The 20,078-nt window shown below is 38.0% G+C and overlaps 1 protein-coding gene across 7 annotated transcripts in view; it reads left to right on the top strand.

Annotated features, from left to right (window-relative positions):
• LOC127638926 (splicing regulator ARVCF-like) overlaps positions 1-20,078 on the top strand; it is a 240,378-nt gene that overhangs the window by 144,787 nt on the left and 75,513 nt on the right. For 5 of the 7 annotated variants that reach the window (XM_052120700.1, XM_052120692.1, XM_052120709.1 and 2 more), the window contains 4 exons: positions 2,919-3,077; positions 5,185-5,205; positions 10,687-11,303; positions 19,455-19,957. In XM_052120700.1, coding sequence (XP_051976660.1) covers positions 2,919-3,077; positions 5,185-5,205; positions 10,687-11,303; positions 19,455-19,957 — 1,300 coding nt within the window. The remainder of the gene's footprint in view (positions 1-2,918; positions 3,078-5,184; positions 5,206-10,686; positions 11,304-19,454; positions 19,958-20,078) is intronic. The other 2 variants (XM_052120725.1, XM_052120717.1) reach the window with 1 other exon arrangement.

Here is a 20,078-nt window from a genome sequence, read left to right as displayed (position 1 = left end):
CTTGCTCCAGCTCTCCCATGGATCATTTTTGGTTTTGTGTATTTTCGTGGTGCGGTTTGTGTGTTTGGCAGTACTCCTCTTTTTTTTCTATTCCTTTATAGCCATGTGTAAAAATGCAAAGAACTTAAGGAAGTAAAATCCTATTGGTGGTTTTAAGGATTATAATTTCTAGACGATTTGAAGTTTCATATGAACACACTGCCAAAAATCATATTCTCAGTCAGTATCATTGTCTTGTTTTCCAGTATTTTAAAATTCTTAGGGGATGTTCAAAACATATTTACAAAAAAAAATCTACATGCAGTGTAACAGATAGAACAGGTGTCTCAAGATGCATTTTATAAAGTTTAAAAACTTTTTTAGTTTGACATCTATTGCTGTTTGACATCTGTTGTCTATTTTGACATACATTTGGTGTCTAAATTAACGTGGTGCAAGTCACTGAAAAAACAGCAAGACACATCACAATTTTTGCCTAGATGTATTATTTTATGTTGCAGGTGGATGCAGAAGCATGTTTGGTGTGTTATAACGTCTTTCAAGCCTAAAGATTACTTCATTTATCTAAAACAACTTAAAATAATATCTGCTAATGGAATGAGACAGTAAATTCAAGAGACATATTCCAAAAACAATGACATTTATATTTTTACTGGAAAACGAGGCGAAAATACTGATTAAAATGCTTTTGGATATAAAATGCTTTCCAGTTTGTTTGCAAGAGAGAAGGCTTTTTAGTGAAATGATTTAATCCCCTTTAACATCTCCTGACTCTAATTACATATTTGCCTCAAACTCTGCTCTCAGCTTTTGAACTTTGAAACTCCTGCAAAGTGATTGTTGCCTTTTCCGTGCTCTAGCTTCTCCCAAGAGTATCCTCCTTTTGCATGCAGAGTTTTGTGGGATGAATTTTTCTTGGCAATGTGTGGATGGTTTGATAATCAAACAAACACTGCCTACTGGGTCAAAAAAGATGTTATTTTGTGTTTGTTAGTCCTTATGTACAGTATATGTTTTGTATTAACTTCTTTGGAATTCTCTTTAGTCTTTACAGATGTTCACAGCTGTCTTTGAGATGAGTAAACTTCGGGCTTCTGCAAGTTAACAAAGACTAAATACTTAAAGTATTTAAACAGAATATTGTTGATGCAAAGAAATAGGTCACATTAAAATGATCAATTTAGAATTTTAATAATAAGACATAAAAATGTCACCAAGAATGACAAGATTTGTTAATCAACAGAATGAAAGAATTGTTTTCTTCTTGCCTCTCAGGCTGATGAGAGTGGCTGTAACACAACATATGGATTACCAAGAGATTTCTCCTCTTTTGTTAGAACAATTTGAACTAAATCACTCCAAGAAAGTTGAAGTTTTGTTCGACTTTGCACTCTTTTAGAAGTAGTTTGTGAGGTTGGGCAGGCAAACCCCCTGTAGCTGCCAGAGAAATGATACAGAGACATGAAAGGGTAGAAGTGAATGATTAGCGAGACGGGCTGCGGCTCAATTTGGCCTTGCTCAGACTTTGAAGCCTTCCACTATGCTAATCAATGAAAAACTGCCCACTCGTTAATGTGCTCAAAGATGGATGGAATACTGTGTTGCTGCCAACACAAACAAACACACACACACAATTCTCCCCTGGCTGTTTGTACCCTGAGTTCTCGTTGTTTGTTTCTTCCGGTTTAATTCGTTGTTTTTATGTGTTTAAAAGTTGCCTCAGCCTCCTTCACATTCTTCCTATTTTTATTTACCTCCTCTCTCTTGTCATGTGTCTTCAGTAAACCCTCTTATCCAGAGGGTCTTTTACAGGAGTATTTGAAACGGTGGCTGCAACTTTTTTTCTGAATGTAATTTACTTGCCAGCACTATGTTCTTGTTGTCATTTTTTGCATCTTAGCACTTGGTTTTAGTCTTTTAGTACCTGCTCCATTTCTAAAATTTTACAATACTTCTGTATGTTGCATTGGTAAGATAATTGTTATAACTTAAAATGCAGTTTACTTGTGACTGTGTCAAATGTTCTCCGTAGTTAAGCAGAGATTGTAAGCACTTAGAAAATCATCCCACTTACATTATTAAAGGGTTAGTTCACCCAAATATTATCCCATAATTTACTCACCCTCAAGCCATTCTAGGTGTATTTGACTTTCTTCTTTCAGCCAAACACAATCTAATTCATATAAAAAAATATCCTGTCTCCTCCAAGCTTTATAATCGGAATGAATGGTACATTAGATTTAGATTGAAGCACAAAAAAGCACATCAATCCATCCAAAAAGTAATCCATACGGCTCCAGGGGGTTAATAAAGGCCTTCTGAAGCAAAGTGATGTGTTTTTGTAAGAAAAATATCCATATTTATATCTTTATAAACTATAATCACGGCTTCCGGTAATGGCCGTCCGTGCATTCAATGGCTTCCTCTATCCTGTGCACTTCCGCATTCGTCATTTCTCAATGGAGATTACACTACGCCTACGTCATATGGCAGAACTCGACTCCCTCATGAACTCCCTCATGATGGCCATTTCCGGAAGCCAGTGATTATAGTTTATAAAGTCATAAATATGGATATTTTTCTTACAAAAACCCATCGCTTCACTTCAGAAGGCCTTTTATTAACCCCCTGCAGCCATATGGATTGCTTTTTTGGCTTCAAAATCTAAGGTACCATTCATTCCGATTATAAAGCTTGTAAGAGCCAGGATTTTTTTATATAACTCCGATTGTGTTTGGCAGAAAGAAGAAAGTCATATACAATTAGGATGGCTTGAAGGTGAGTAAATTATGGAATAATTTTCATTTTTGGGTGACCTAACCCTTTAAAAGCTATTAAAGTTTCCTCTCCTAATTGCTCAGCTAAGCACACATCAGTGACCTCTGACCTTTTACCACTGCCCTTTGCTTGTCCCTCAGGAGCAGAGCCCCAGTAACCAGACATCACTGGCCATGATGCAGGAACCCCCGGAGGTTGTAGAAGAGACAGTAACCATAGAGGAGGACCCTGGCACACCCACCTCTCATGTTTCTGTGGTTACCTCAGAAGACGGGACCACACGCCGCACAGAGACCAAGGTATGTGCACTTTTTTATATATATATATATATATATATTTGAAATAATTTTTTTAATTTAGAACTGTCTGTGTGTACATATTGTGCCTTTTTTAGGATGGCAATTATTATATTTGTACATTTCAAGTAACGCAAGTGCTGAGAGCATCTTTTCTATCAAACTTGTGGTGATGCTCTTTAACTATTATATTTAACTACGATATTTAACTAAAGACTGTTTATAAGACATTTTTTATATCAAATACTTGTAGATAATGTTTATCTTTTATTGTCAAAAGATATTGAATACATGGATGTTTCTTCAACTTTGGGCAGTTTCTTGTCCCAAGGGAAAGTTTTTATTAAAACTAACTTCTGGTATATTTATAGAACAGGATCGCTGATGTAGTGGTAAACTCCCAGCAGGTGGTGAAGCCAACGGAAGTGTTCGAGCAGCCGTTTTGGTATGCCCAAGCTGCCATAGAGTGTCAATGACTGACAGGAGAAAACGGCCCGTTTCACCTTTCACCCTCTAGTGGCAATCACGTTTAGTGTTTAATTTGCTCGTTATGGATGATATTCGTTACGAGAGATAAGATATTCACGGATCGTGATGTTAGAGCATTTACCTGCCCCGGTATCGTCTATCAATGCAGCACAACAAATATCTGCTTTTTATGGGGTGACAACATGTCCTTCGCCTGGGGGTCCTTAAAATAGTCAAACCGGGATTTTTATTTGACCTAAAATGCCCGGGATTTGCCCGGGGGTTTTCATATTGAAGTGCTTTCTGCAGTCATACATGGATACATGTCATCAATTGCATGTCCGTTTGCCATTTAAACTTGCCGTTTGATTATAATTTTAACCACCTTGTCTCTCTCAGTTTCTGCGCACCAGCTGCATGTGTGATAGAGGGATAGAGAGTGTGCACTCTTATTCAATTGACCGCAAGAAAAATTCACTTTTTGATGAAAACATAAAACAAGTAACTTTTTGGGCATAGCAATATGGCGGCGCTGTGTATAATAGTGAAACTAACAGATTTAAACTTTTTCGTTTTGTTTTATAAAGGTCCAGTACAACTGATTTTGAAACCGTTTACATAGCCTTCATCATTTATTTGTGGTACTTTTCAAATGCCTTTAGTATAGATTTAATTGTTTTAGCCTTGTCCCAGACATTCTTTCAATCATTTTCACCATACCAAACACCTTTGTCCCTCAACGTTTTTCAAAAGTTGATTTACTTGATAACCAAGTTGAAATGTGTCATCGAAGAGCATGCTTTAGATTAAATATGAAGCAAGTGATAACTTGAGCAGAATATTTGTATTTGGCATTATTTCCAATCAAGCTACTATTTTGCCAAATTATGCAAAAAGTGTGAAAATATTATTTTATTGTTAGTCTATAACTAGTTAGTCTCAGAAAGACAGGGGTTGGTTATTTTATAAAAAATAAATAAATAAATAAAGTAAAAACCACTTGAAAAAATACATTTCCATCACAGAATTTGAGAGGGTGGAAATAACAGTGTGGTGGGACTTTCAGATTACATTCATCTTTTGTGACACATATAGATGCACTGTTGGACATTTTTACTAGACAAATGGAAAAAAAAAAAGAATAGTATAATAGTTTATAAATAACTGTTTTAATGAGATTTTACCACAGTGCTAAAAGTGCCAGAATTTGAAAAAACACCCATATATTTATTTGCATTTTATAGCATATAAAATTGCACTATGACACTGAAGTATCATTTCAAATTTTACTGAATGTTTCACTGAATTGTACACTTTTTTTTATTTGTTTGTTTTAAAATATATAATAGCTATTTAATCAAGCATTGTTTTTTAAACCTTTTGTCCAAATGAATGGGAAGTGTTTAATGGTTTTTGGTGTGGTGTTCAGTAGTCAGAGTTCCAGAAAAGGCTGTTATTAAATTCCACCCAATCAGCTCTTCTGTTATCAGACAGAGGGATTAACATGGCAGACCTAGTGCTTCTTTAATATTAAAACAGCTCAGCTGTTTTAAACATAAGAGAGTGTGGACAGTCAGCTCTGTTTAGTTCCATCCACCTGTGTTTTGATTGCCCTTTATTTTTGTTTTGTTGTTCCTAAAAGGACAATTCGACTAATGTGAAGGTGAGTTAAAATCTCTCCCTCACATACACATTCTAACATGCAAACATCACCTCTTGTCAGTCACCATTATTTGTGCCCATTGAAGCTCAACAATGCAAAGAGTCTTTGCACTGGTGTGAAATCACTGCACAAAGCATCGATTTGCTAGCGGTCACCTCCTTATGCCCTCTACTGCTATAATATATCAGTGTGCACACAAAAGCAAACAGCTACATGCATGCACAAGCATATATGCTTTGGGTATTAACTAATGTGCACACAAACATTGCACACGCTCCAGTAATTATGGGTAATAAAGTGGTACTGTATATGTATAATCCTCCTACTGCTGTGCGTTTGACCATTAAACCTTTCACACTCTGTACTAATCTGTGAATAACACACATGAAACACTAAGGAATAAAAATCACAGAGCGTGTATTGTATGTGTGCACAGATGTATGGGTCTTTCTGTCATCATGTTTGTGTTTATGCTGATACCAGGACTCATCAACCAAACTCAGTCACATAAATACATCCTGTCAACCTTTCACCTTCAGCCACATGGCCTTGGGACTTTCAAGTTTTTTATAAAGTATGTAGGACATAATGTAAGCACTCTGATACGGTGTTCCCTGAAACAACAACTGGCATTAAGATGATCCAATGGATAGTTTAAAAGCCAAATATGTGTAATGGTCCCTTCAGACCGAATACATTGTGGGGGTGGGGGAGGACTAGATGCAGCACAACAAATATAACAGAACGCAGATGTCACCAGACTGTTACCTGACACAGTGTCTAAAAAACATGGCACTCTTGCAAAAGATGCAGGGGAACACAGCAAGACACAGTGCTATGCTAAGATACGTCAGTCTGGCACATGTTTGTATAGAAAAACAATTGAAAAATTGCACAGATTTAGTTCTGTATATGTCCTAGACTGTACAGTACACATTAAACACTGGACTAATTAGCAGTCTTGTAAAGGCTATTTTTACTATTTACTACAATGAATACCTTAAAATAAATACCCTATTGCTTATAAAATGAATATTACTAAAATGCATATTGCTTATTTAATTTCATATTCATACCATATATTGGTTCCTAACACAAAATAAGTGTAACAGGGTGTAATGGAAAGGGGGAGGCGGGAACTGGAAGAAGCATCAAAGTAACACACAACCATAAACAAATGCAGGACAGCCGCCTGTAGCTCTCTCTCTCTCTCTCTCTCGAAGCTCCGCCTCCGGTGGCCTTTTTTTCTCTCGTTGGCTTGATAAGCCTGATTAGGGGCTGGGTATGTGTCATCACAGCTCGGCTCCACCCTCCTCCTTGCCACAATCAATCAAAAAATCAAAAAACTCTGCAGCCAGTTTTCTCAGTTTCAATGTTTTGTAGGGCAGTATTGTTCAGACCTCTTTTGAGAAGGAAATGTATAGAATGGACCTCTTGCAGATGTACTGTAATTGAAAAGCCCAGCTCTAGAGATATGCCACAAGTCCATTTTACAAGCACTCATTTTTCTGTATCTGTCTCTTCTGTGGCATTCTCTCCCCCTGTTTCTCTTCTTGGAAATCATCCATCTTTCTCCTGCTAGAAGCAATGTTCAACTAAATGTTTAATTTACTGTTTGGTGAAAGACAAAATGAGACAATAAAAATATTTTGTCTCAAAGGCATTCTTGTATTTTTCTTGTTTTGCCAGAGAATTTATATGAAATATTAATTCTCTGGCGCAGTTTAAAGGAATAGTTCAACCAAAAATGAAAATTCTCTCATTATTCACTTACCCTGATGCCATCCCAAAAGCAATGATTTAAAGTGAAAAAAAAAACATTTTGTTTCTTACACCAACCTATCAATTTGCTTCAGAAGACATTAACTGATCGACTGAAGCCGTGTGGATTGCTTTAATGCTGCCTAAATATGCCATTTGGACTATCAAATAGCCAGCAGCCTGATAGCACCCGTTTACATACATTATGAGGACCTACAGAGCTTCAGTATTTTTCTAAAAATCTGACTTTGTGTTCTGCTGAAGAAAGACAGTCATAAACATCTGGGATGGCATCAGGGTAAGTGAATAATGAGAGAATTTTCATTTTTGGTTGAACTATTAGCTTTGTACTGTTTTTGACTGTTAACTAGGATTCATGAGAAAGAGACCTGCTTTTTAAGCACTTGAACAGGCTTTTATTTTTCACTTTTACTGTAACATGAGTTGACATTTCCATTATAACTGCTTTTCTCATGCCTCCTCAACTGAGATAATTTTCACTGTAGGTGACCAAGGTTGTTAAAACCATCACATGCCGAACATTCCAGCCAGTGATCCTAACCAAGTCCAAACCTTCTACTCCCATACCTACATCCATCCCTCCACCTATGCCAACACCATCTGAAATTAAACCAGTAAAGAGTGCCTTTGCTTAATGTTTGATGTGTCTCTGCTTCCCATCTTTCATCTCACTAACTGTCTATAACTCACAGCTGTGGCAGTGCTCTGTAAATCTAAATACCATGGAGATCATGAAACCCTAGAACTATAAAAATCCGGCCATGATGCCTGCATGCACCTTTTAACAGGCGAACATTTGTAAACATATCCATTGCTGCAGATAGACACCATTCATTAGAGAACACAGTAGCCTTGGTTCTGAAGACGCTGTAATTGTACCTTGTGTTTGTTACACCTTTAAAGGAATGGTTCACCCAAAAAGTGAAAGTCTGTCATCATTTACTCACCCTCTCATTTCATACCCATATGACATTTTTCCTTCAGTAGCACACACAAAAAAGAGAAATTCTGAAGACTGTGCTGGTTGCCGTTTTACATGCAATTACAATGAATTGTGACTGCAGCTTTCAAGCTTCAAATGTAATGCAAATGCACCTTGAAAATATCCTAAAATGTTTCTTATGGCTCACTATATTCAATGATTTTGGAAAACTTGTTTGATACTTTCATGGTGCTTTTATGTCCTCTTTAACGCTTGGAAGCTTCGGTTTCCATTTATTGTAATAAGAATAAATTGGAGTGGTGGTGGCGTAGTGGGCTAAAGCACATAACTGGTAATCAGAAGGTCACTGGTTCGATCCCCACAGCCTCCACCATTTGTGTCCTTGAGCAAGGCACTTAACTCCAGGTTGCTCCGGGGGGATTGTCCCTGTAATAAGTGCACTGTAAGTCGCTTTGGATAAAAGCGTCTGCCAAATGCATAAATGTAAATGTAAATGTAAAAATGTTTTCAGCACACTCTTTAAAAATTTCTCCTTTTGTGTTCCACGGGAGAAAAAAATCATGACATAAGGGTGAGTAAATGATAACAAAATTAAAAATTTTCGGTGAAATAATCCTTTTAAAGAGATGGTATATTAAACACACTCTGGAAAGCCATGCTGTGACTCATGTGGTCTGGAAGCTGGTGATGGAGAACCATGCACCTGGTGGGTCCAAATAAAAGTTCATCAACAAGCCTTTTTCGAGGGCTGTTGCTCACACCATTGGGCGGTAGTGACAGAACCAATAGTTTGGCCTCCCTTGAAATTAAACAGAACGACATTGTTCAAGACATTTAATAGCAGGCATGTTATTTTTATTTGACCGTAAATGGAATTTTAATTAGTGGGTTGTAAATAACAGGAGGAAAAGTGTTACATATTCGATTGAGACAGAATTAAAAAATTAACTGATGGTATCTGTATAGATAATGTTAGTATTTTTTGACAGTGGAAGTAATCTTAAGGGGTTAGTTCACCCAAAAATGTAAATTCTCTCATTTACTCACACTCATGCCATCCCAGGCGTGTATGACTTTCTTCAGCAGAACACATACAAAGATTTTTAGAAGAATATTTCAGCTGTTGATGCCAAAATTGTTATGCTCTAAAATCCACATAAGAGCAACATAAGTAATCCAGACGACTCAGGTGGTTAAATCCATATCTTCTGAAGTTATATAATGAATATGTGGGTGAGAAACGGATCATTATTTAAATCCTTTTTCCTTCACTTTCTCCTTCTTCTGTTTTGGTGAGTCATATTATTTGTGCATATCACCCTCTACTGTGCAGGGAGGAGAATGTATGACAAAAAATTACTTCAATATCGATCTGTTTCTCACCCATCATATCATGTCTGAACACATGAATTTAACCACTGTAGTCTTATAGATTACTTTTATGCTCCCTTTATGTGGATTTTGGAGCTTCAAAAATTTGCCACCATTGACTTGCATTGTATGACCTACAGAGCTGAGATATTCTTAAAATCATATTCGTACACATCTGGGATGCCAGGAGGGTGAGTAATTCATGAGAGAATTTTCATTTTTGGGTGAAATATCCCTTTAAATTTTGGTTGAAATCCATGATTTCTACCCCTCATAATCATAACATTGGCTTCTGTTTTAAACTTCAACATGCATTATTACCATACATTTCTTGTTTCTTCATGTTTGATGATGATGTTTGTTGAAATACAACTTCTCTTTGTCTGAAATAACCATCAAATTGATCACTAATTCACTCCAATGGTAAAACTGGTAAAAGTCAGACTGGGGTGTTTATATTGAATGTGTTTTAAACAATATATTCCTCCTATAGAAAGAGACACCTCCCCTGAGATATTAAGCTCTGACAATTGGCCATGTTCCTTTTAAGGGTTTGCTCACAAATTCAAGCAGTCATGGTTCATCTCCAGTGACTATTATTTTTTTTCTCAAGCTCATTAATTTCCGAGACGAATTTACAGCCATGGACAAAATAGCCAATTAATTGCTCTGCAGAATTCACTGGGCAGCAAATTGGTTTCTATATCAGCATTGAACCTGTAGGAGCAGAGCCACTCTATCCTCCTGACAGGCAGACATTTTCTGAAATAAGGGACTGGATAAGCACTCAGAGGGGAATAGTGATTTATTTAAGTTGAGTCATAAAGACGTCAGTGCCCGGTGACAGACACAGAGAACTAGAACATCAGTTATCAGTGATTTTAGTCTTGTGGCAGTTCATATTTAGATTGATTTACTATTATGAAGTACGTTACACATAACAGTTGTGTTTTTTGTTCAATTTGTAAGGTTCTCATCACAAAAGGGTATGTTTAAAAGTTTATGCAGTATACAAAGTTTGTTGCTTCTTTATACCACGTGGAATTCTAAAAGATAAGGAGTACCTGTTCATCAGAGGAGCTAACAACTACAACAGAGAAGCCCGGTTGAAATGTCCCCTTATTTTTGGTTCCAGCAGTTTCATTACTGATGAACACCAGTACCTGTTGTTATTTGAGCAATTTGACAATGGCTTTATTTTCAATGGTTCCATATCATATATATACATGAACAGTGTATATGCCCAAAAAAATATGGCAAAAATATGCCATATTTTGCCATAAAAATATGGCAAATGTTTAGTTTCACGTTTACTGTAACGATTATGATGATGGTAACCATACAGTCTTGCCCTTCTGCTGATGCTGTTTCCCCAATCATCTAAGGTAACCAAGATGGTCAAGACAGTGACAACACGGACTGTTCGACAGGTGCCACTGGGTCCAGATGGCCTCCCTCTTCCAGAAGGTTCATCTCCACTGGGGAGCTACACCGACTCCATTGATCGCCGCTATTTGAGGAACGGTGATCGCTTCATCACACCCCAGGCCACCTCCACCCTCACACGCTCCTTCAACAATTACAGTGATTCATACAATGACACTCCAGACAGCCAATATCGTCATTACGGCCTTCACGATGGATACGGAGACATGCCCGACAACTACGGAAGCCTCTCACGTGGAGTCAATTACAGGCCTTATCGGCCCTACATGCCAGGTGGATATCGGCCTGAGAACAGCTACACTCTCCCCATTCGCAAGGATGACTATGGGCATGTGGCACAGCCCCAGGTACCTATGGGCAGTAGCACTGTGGATCTCAATCGTTCTCAGCCGGAACGCTTTCATCCGGAGCCTTATGGCCTGGAGGATGACCGCCGAAGTCTAGGTCCTGACGATGAAGAGCCTTATGATCTAGAGCCTGATTATTCTACAGTTAACCGTCGCACGCTGCCTGGACGTGCCATTCGAGAGCCGCTACGCAATGGCCCTCGTGTAAGGTAAGATTGATATGTGTGATTTATTTGGTTTGCTTTTTCATTGCTAAGTATAGAAAAACACTTTTGATGATTATAAGCGGCCTTGATGTGATTTGCGTATTTAATTGATTCAAATACTCTGTCCCTTGAGAAGCACAGAGATGCTGGTTCTTTTCTTTGTATAATGGAAGGTTATTGCAAAGGACGAGTAGCTTGCAATGTGTGACAAGGTATTTTGAAGCACAACAATTAACATGCAGGAGGTGCTCACAGTTGTTTTTGCACTGATTTGCTAAGAATGGGAACAATAAGACAGAGACAACATATATGGATGAGACAGTGGTTGGTAAGACACTTTGATTGTTTGTTTGTTTATTGCCTCTTGCTTCCCACTTCCTCTCCGTCCTCTTGCGATTTCATTGGCTGTTGTTAATTGCTGCTTTTTTGCTTGTCGGTGGCAGAGCACACACTTCACGAATAGGAGTGGTGCCTGATGTTTTTCAAAAGTGGGGAAGCGTAGACTATTGTTTTTGGTGTCTGCGATGTTGCTCCCAAAAGCTGCTCAAACTATTACTCAAACAGAAAAAACCTTAAAGAAAATAACTAAATTCAAAACTGTTTTTGCAACAAAATTTCTGATTATGGTCAGTCCAACCACTCTTTACATTCCATAAGTTGTCAATCACATACATCTCAATTTCAGTTCTTGCCAGGGCTGGACTGGTAATCTGGCATAGCAGGCATTTTCCTTGTGGACCAATCGCACTTTGGGGCCAATCAGGGGCAGACTGGCCATCGGGAGAACCGAGTGGGTTGGTGGGTCGACCGCGAAACAGGCCGAATGGGCTGCGATAAGCTAAAATGAGCCACCGCGTTATGTAAAACGGACCATAAAACGGTGCCACGATATGCAGAAAAGGACAGCGAACATTCCCACCCCACCCACCCGCTCAACTTTTTGGCCAGTTGCTATGTAAAATCCCGGGCCGATTTCTCTTCCCAGTCCAGCCCTGGTTATTGCCCATTTGTTCCAAATTTCTGCCCATTCTAGAGTTCGATCAATCAACCTATAGAGAAGCCGGGCATCCAGGTCAGACAAAAATACATTTATTGAAAGCCCAATGTCCAAAAGGCAATCAGATTGAGATACAATGCAAATAGCACTTATAAAACTCCCATAGACTCCCAGGAAGCAAGGCATGGAAGCAAGGCATGGAAGCACAAGCGGGGCCTAAAATTTAGAGCATGTTTAGAGCTTAGAGCACAGGTATCTGCTATAACAAACAGTGGAATCATGATCCTGAATTAAAAACATTTGATTTCCATGCCTGGAAAAGTGATGGAAGTTATTCAAAAGTTCATTAAACCAAATAATTCTATTGTGAATATTAGTGTTTGTTGTTATGCTCGGCTCTAAAATAGTCCATTGGCTAAAAATTGTGTTTTGTGAGCATAATCTCTATAAAAATCTTTGTCATGGGAATTAATTGTGTTAACTAGTCGCAGACATAAACGGATCGTTACCCAAACGTGAAAATTCTCTCATCATTTACTCACACCCATGCCATCCCAGATGTGTATGACTTTCTTTCTTCAGCAAAACACAAACAAAGGTTTTTAAAAGAATATCTCAGCTCAGGTCCATTTAATGCAAGTGAATGGAGGCCATAAACTTTAAAGGTCAAAAAAGCACATAAAGCCAACATAAAAGTAATCCATACGACTTCAGTGGTTTAATCCTTATTTTTAGAAGTCACATTTTTACTATAATTCTCCTCTTTCATGTACTACTTTTGTTTTTGTCGATTCACATTATCACATATTGCCACCTACTATACAGTAGTAGAAGATTTTATAGAAAAAGAGTACTTAAATATTGATGTTTCTCACCCACACCTATTATATCGCTTCAGAAGACATAGAAGAAAAGATTCTGAATTATAGTGGGCAAAAGTGTTATATATTTTGATGAGATGAGTGACCTTTGCTACAACAGCCACAACCTTTTTTTGCAACAAAAAAAACTGTCCTAAACCCCCTTTCATAATGCATTTTTTTATTAAAGTGAAGGATGCAGAAATATGTATCTTTTCAGTTATTCAACTTTTAGGCATTATATTAAGAATGGGACAGAAGGGGAGTTACGTTTTGTTATCTTAACATATTTTCCTTTTCATCCTGCAGTCAATATAATTCCTCGATAGTGAAAGAATCTGCAGCTGTTTTGACAGCGTGTATGTTTATGGGAACATATGAAATGAAAGTGCTGTTTTCTTTTAATTACACAGAGCCCATAATGAATGTGTGTATATCAAGCTAAAATTATAGTGGAATTAGCAATGATGTCACTCCTCTAACTCTTGAATGTCAAAGTCTTGCTTTTCACATCCATCATTCCCATAATACCAGACACTCACATCTTGCTAATGAATGTGTAAAACGAATATGTAAATCATTGCTTTGCTGCTTGGAAATGCACAATTGTGACATTTAGCAAAGAAATGGTTTCCAGTGCCATGTTTGCATGGATTAGACAGCTACTGTGCATTTCATTTGTTAAACAGCCTCTCTTCTCCCCTCTATCTGTCTCTCCTTATCTCTCTTTCTCTCAATCTTTTTCGGTCTCTATTTCTGTGGAGCTGTTGTTGTCAAGGTGATTAATAGTCTCTGGTGAGCGCTGCTAGACAAAGAGTGCGTTGCGGCTCCAGCCATATCTCTAATGGTTCATCTCGCATTGGCTCATTCTCCCTGCACCTGCCACTAGTGCCACAGCAGTGCAGCCATAAGGTCATCATGAAGACATCCCCTTTGAGACCACCAGGAACCACTCCTTCTACATCCTCATGCTGAATTTGTATAGGTCTACAGAGGAAAACATGACATCCCATCCATTCTCTTTAAAACTTGTTTTAATATGATTGCTGTTCAGCCGGTTCCCGCTGTTACACACTCAAACAAATTTCAAGTACCTTGGAGTATCAACAGTATTAATACTGTTGTACTTGAATATTGTAAACATTCAGTACCATGGTTTAGGTCAGGGATTGTCAGTCTTTATAGATCAATTGACACCTCCACCCCATATTCAGCAAACCCAGGGACCCACAGAATAAAATATTTTCTTGGTAACACATCATAATAATTTTCATGAATAACATAAAAAATACAAAACAACATTTGGTGCTTAATTTAATATACCTCAAAAATAATAATTTGACTCATCCCTCATTTATTTAAAAAATAAATAAACAAAAGCAAAAATTGCAGAAAGGAGCCAGTCATAATTGTTTACACTGTTTCAAAGGTATAGCAACAAGACGTAAACATTACACATATTAACATGATGATATCAGGGATTTTCACTGGCACGTTTACGAGATAAGGTTCACCATCATTGCGGTGTCAAAGTTGTAATATTGGATATAACTTTCTGCAGACAAGGTAAGTAATTTCACCCTAAAATCGTGTTTTAAAAATTTTTATGTTTATTGAGTGGCCCCCATTTACTTCCATTGTATGTACCGTATTGTAACCAAATGTTTGTCTTTCTATTAAATATATGAAGGATGAGTTGTGATAATTAGCATTATACTGAACCTGGAACATTTATTTTAATAAAATTAATGCATTATATGAAATCAACATCAAATTACAGATATAGGTAGCTGAAAGTTAGAAATGAGTTAATAGTTAGAAATGGCATGAATACGGCGTTACACCGAATGGGCTTTACTCCTCTGGCACTGCCACAGTTTTTATTTATTTATTTAACTTCAAGGGTCTAAAAAAATAATGTAATTAGAACAACTGTGCTCAAAATAAGACCGAGCATTTTTGATAAAGCAACATTTGATCAGGCACATATTTGTTAGATATTTGTGTCTGTTCTGCTTTTCAATAATTTTTGGAGCACTTAATCCACAAGTAGGCTTAATTGTTGCTTATTAGCTCAGCAATGTGAGCCTCTTCAAATGTTATTAGACTTTTATAAATCTTCTCATATTTTCCTCTTCTGTAAACTCCTAAAGCACTGTAATTTATTCACAAAATCCAGAACTAAATAATTCAGATAAAGAAAATGACTGGCTAAAAAATAATTGATGCGGCAGTGAGTATTTCACCATGTGTTTTCTGTTTGCACCAAACAAACACGTTGTTTTTGGAAAGTTTGGCTGCCCCATTACTGAGGCATAAGATGCTGTATTAATCTTCAGAGCATCATGTCTACCAGAAGTGCTTTTCACATGTCGTGAATACACATGTATGCTCAATGATACCAATTTAAATGCAAATCTTGACATCACTCTGTCTGCAGGGTTTACAATTCATCTGAACAGAATCTCAAAATAATTTAAATTTGCAAAACCTTCATTGTGAGATTTTGTGTGTGTTTGATAGAGAAAGAAAAAAGGAAATATATTAAACTACCTATACAATTTGAATTGGCTTTTAGACATCCTTGATCTCTCACAGTGATCTTTTCTTTTGGTCATATGCATTTTCTATCTGCATGTGACAACATTGCATTATCTCTATTTTGATTTCTAGCACTAACACTGCTCTCTGGCTGTGTAAACCCTATGAAATGATTTGCACTGTTTGAAACTGGGAGTGAGGGTGGTAAAACTCATTTTAAATAGATCCTAAGTTTAAGTTGCATCTTCTGATTTGGCAGTTATTTAAATCAGCAGCTGAAAACTCCATATGCAGTGTATTAATTACTGCTCTTAATCAACTGCATTGAGGCTACGCTCTGTTTGCTGGTGTATAAACTATGCTGTGAGGAATACCATTTAGTGTACACTGAACCAAGTTTTTAGATCTTAAGCAATTCTAAGCGAAGTAGTAGTGTGAAAAGGACTTTAAAAAAGATGCTGCTCCAGCACTGTTTGACTTCACTTGGATGGGAGAAAAATCTATTTTTCAGACGAATTGCAGAAGTGTCTGGCTCATAATTGTTTCTTGAATGTCTTGGAGCTGTCATAGGCTTTCGAAAGGTGTTTTTGGGGTGTGAAAAATGAGATGAGATGACTCCTGGCCTCTGTAAACAGCAATAAAGCCTGGAAGAGATAGAACTGTCTAATTCTGCCAATTACTGTCTATATGAGTCAGTTACTCTCTCTGTAAATATTATTATACATTGTCACACACATCCTTCAGACATGAGTCATATTTGCCGAGCTTGTATGATCTTTAAATATTCGTTTTTCTGTTTAATTATTTGCATCAGCATGAGACTTGGTGGGAAGAGTATTTAAACATTTAATTCCAGTAGGAGTAATGTAGCCTGAGTGTTAACTGCATTAATGTTGGTTTGCTCACGGGGTCGCACCCTGCCATTGGTAGGTATTCAGACATTACGTCAGTTAATGATCATTTGATCATTGTGACACTGGCTAGACACTCCAATAGTAAAAATAGTACAAACATGGCTTGCCATTCAGGGGGTTTTGAGATGAAGCCTATCATGATTTATAAATAATTATGACACTATTCAGTGTTGCAAATTATTTCACAAGACTTCCTCAAGCATACAGTTATATGCAATATTTTAATGCATTTGTATATAAAAACTGACTTAAAGAAATGAACAACCATCATCTCGACACCACTTCTTCCCACAGCCCTGATGTCAGATGTACTGTATGTGCTGCAACGTTCGTTTAAACCCATGCACACCCTGCCAAATAACATGTTTCTGAGATTTCCTCACCCTGCAATGTGCTCCCAAATCACCTCAAAAGTTGCTATGCATAATTACCATAAAACTCTCATTAAACATGCACCACTCACTAACGGCCAAACTTCTCAGCTGTGGCCCATTTTGTCAAGCCACACATCAAAGATGTTCACATCATACAGTTGTCTTACTAGCATAAACATAACTTTGAAGATGTTCTTTAAAATTCTCCTTGGATTCCAGAATGCTGTTAGATGATAGTGGTGTCTCTGTGTTTGCAGCCACTCTCCCTTGTGCTTTGGATTTCTGGTACACCTTGTTTTTCCCTGTCTAATAGAAATGGAGAGAGAGAGAAAGAGTGAAAGGTTGTAATGATGAGTTAGTGACACACAGGATCAGCATTTCTATACCAATTTAGGAGTAACTGCACAGGGACATCTTTGTTGTGGTCACACTGATAATGGAGCATGCCGAGACTCCTGTCTTAGCTTGATTTAACCTCCCTGACGCATATGGCACAGCTGCAGACACGTTATTATCAACTTCTGCACTGTAGAGGAAAATAATTCTCAGAGCGAGATATCACTGGGCTCATGAGATCCCCCATATCACAGGTCAAAAAGAACGTACCAAACAAGAATAAGACGAATACAGGGTTTTTTTTTTTGGTGCATGCTTGTGCTAAAGTCACCACATGTATGCTAGGTTGTTGCTGTGAATTTGCTGAGGAGTTTTGGGTTTCTAGCTACTTGTTGCTTTCTGGCTCAAAAGAGGCCACCCACAAGTCTATGACACTGTTGTGATGTGGCTCAAATCCCTCTTTCAGTGTAAATCTATGGTATTTTCTTCAGCATTTTTATCATCCACCAGGAAAATTGTAGATAGTCTGATAGATTAGAAAATAATTAGCACACCCATCCTTAATAAGCCGCACAATTTGTGGTGTAATTCACGTCTGTAGCATGAATAGTGCATGATGAGTTATGCACAGGAATAGTGATCAGGGTTTTGGGAAAGGTTTTGAAAATCCCTAACTTAAGCAGAAGTAAAATTCAGCCAAGAACCTTCTTATCAAAAACCTTTTTTTGCAATGTTGGCAATGGTTCTTTGGAGATTTAAGTTGTTTGGAGGCATAAAGTTCTTTGTGTAAATTATAGGTTCTTCAGATCAGAATATTGACTTCTGGGTTGGTTTCTGAATTTTCTTACTGATGCCTTAAATATTTATGACAAATTATTCTAGAAATTTTGACATCCAAATGTTCAAATTTGCAAGGCATAAAAATACTTTTACAATATCAACAATTGTAAGATTGTGTGTAAACACAGCACTGGTCCGAAAGGGCAAATGCAGTTCTGTAAACTGGTCGAAAGCTCTATCACACTGGCTGCATGCCAGCAGGCCATCCTTATTGTTGAGCTCTGACTAGTACATACAGCAAGTAGATGGTGTTTCTAAAGAACTAGAGAAGACAAGAAAGTTATTGGTTGAACTTCAAAAGGTTCTTCTCTTCTATGGCATCAGGAGATAAACACTTTTGGTTCTAAAAGGAACTCTTTATGTTTTAAGAGTGAGTGGTCACAGAAATGGATTGATGCAAGCCCATGTTACCGAACACCATGCTTGTATGTGACTAGTGAGGGAAATCTCAGAAGACTCCAGGGTTGGGATTCAGTGGGAGTGGTGCTTTACTATGCTGTCCTGCATCCAGATTCTTCATAGTAGGGAATCCATCTCTCTCTCTCTCTCTCTCTCTCTCTCTCTCTCTCTCTCTCTCTCTCTGTTTACAGTCTGGTCTATATTTGTTCTGGACCCTGCAGGCTTTCTGTTTTCCCCCATGCTAGATCTCCCTCCATCATTAATAAAAGGGAGAACATCGCTGTGCCCTGACAGACACAATTAATAAGGAAATGGCAGCAGTTTCTCTTATTGAAGGGAGCTGTTTTTCTGCGGATTCTTTGGTGCTATGGGTAATAACTGAAATAAGTCCCTTTTCTCTGTCTGTAATCTCTGGCTCTATCTTTTTCCAATCTCTTTGTCTCCTCTCTTTAATCTTTGGCTCTCATCTCATTTCCCTTGAGGATCTGTTCATTACTGCAGGTCTTTAGAGGTGTTCTTTTCAATGAACCCTGAAACTTTACCTAATGTAAACTTCATGGAATGCACTTTTTCCCACACAATGCCTGGTGTTTTCTGTAGTCATTAATGCACCCTCATCAGTCCATATTTCTATATTTCATGGAACAAAAAAGGGCAAGTTAGTCAGAATGTTAGCTTCAGTCACCATTCACTATTATTGTGTGGCAACATTCTTCAAAATTATCACGAAGCAAAAAGTAATGTGTTTGGAACAAGAGTACGTATATTATGACAGAATTTTCATTTCACTTCATTGAGTGAACCAGCCTTTTAATCCCTTTGGCTGGATGACTAGTTAAAATCTCTCTCTCTCTCTCTCTCTCTCTCTCTCTCTCTCTCTCTCTCTCTTACAGAGGCTACGAGGACCCTGTAGAGGCTGAATTTATTGATGAAAGACACCCCTACATCCATGGCATGTACCCAGCTCCCCTTGCCCAACCTGAGAGGGGCAGCATGGCCAGTCTGGACCGCATGGGTGGCCGTCGCTCCCCCTCGATCGACAGTATTCGCAAAGACTCTCGCTGGAGGGACCCTGACTTAACTGAGGTCATCGCCATGCTAGGCCACCCCATCGATCCCGTCAAGTCTAATGCAGCCGCCTACCTACAGCACCTCTGCTATGAGAATGACAAAATAAAGAAGGACATCAGGCAGCTCAAGGGGATCCCAGTGCTGGTGGGCTTGTTGGATCACCCAAAAGCTGAAGTCCATCGTAAGGCCTGCGGAGCTCTGAGGAACATCTCCTATGGCAAGGACCATGATAACAAGGTGGCCATCAAGAACTGTGATGGTATTCCCACTCTCATTCGTCTGCTGAGAAAAACCAACGACATGGAAGTTCGTGAACTCATCACAGGTATGATATGAGATTTACTCCAACTGCTCCATCTCATACTACTGTTCAGTGGTGAGACCATAAACATATACTCTGTAAAATGGTTAGTTCTGGTTAATGGTTATTTTTAACATTTGTCGAA

The sequence above is a fragment of the Xyrauchen texanus genome, chromosome 4 (assembly GCF_025860055.1).
Source record: "Xyrauchen texanus isolate HMW12.3.18 chromosome 4, RBS_HiC_50CHRs, whole genome shotgun sequence".
In the NCBI taxonomy this organism is placed as follows: Eukaryota; Metazoa; Chordata; class Actinopteri; order Cypriniformes; family Catostomidae; genus Xyrauchen; species Xyrauchen texanus.
The sequence above is the reverse complement of the archived record's forward strand: the minus strand, read 5'-3'. Positions and strand labels throughout refer to the sequence as shown.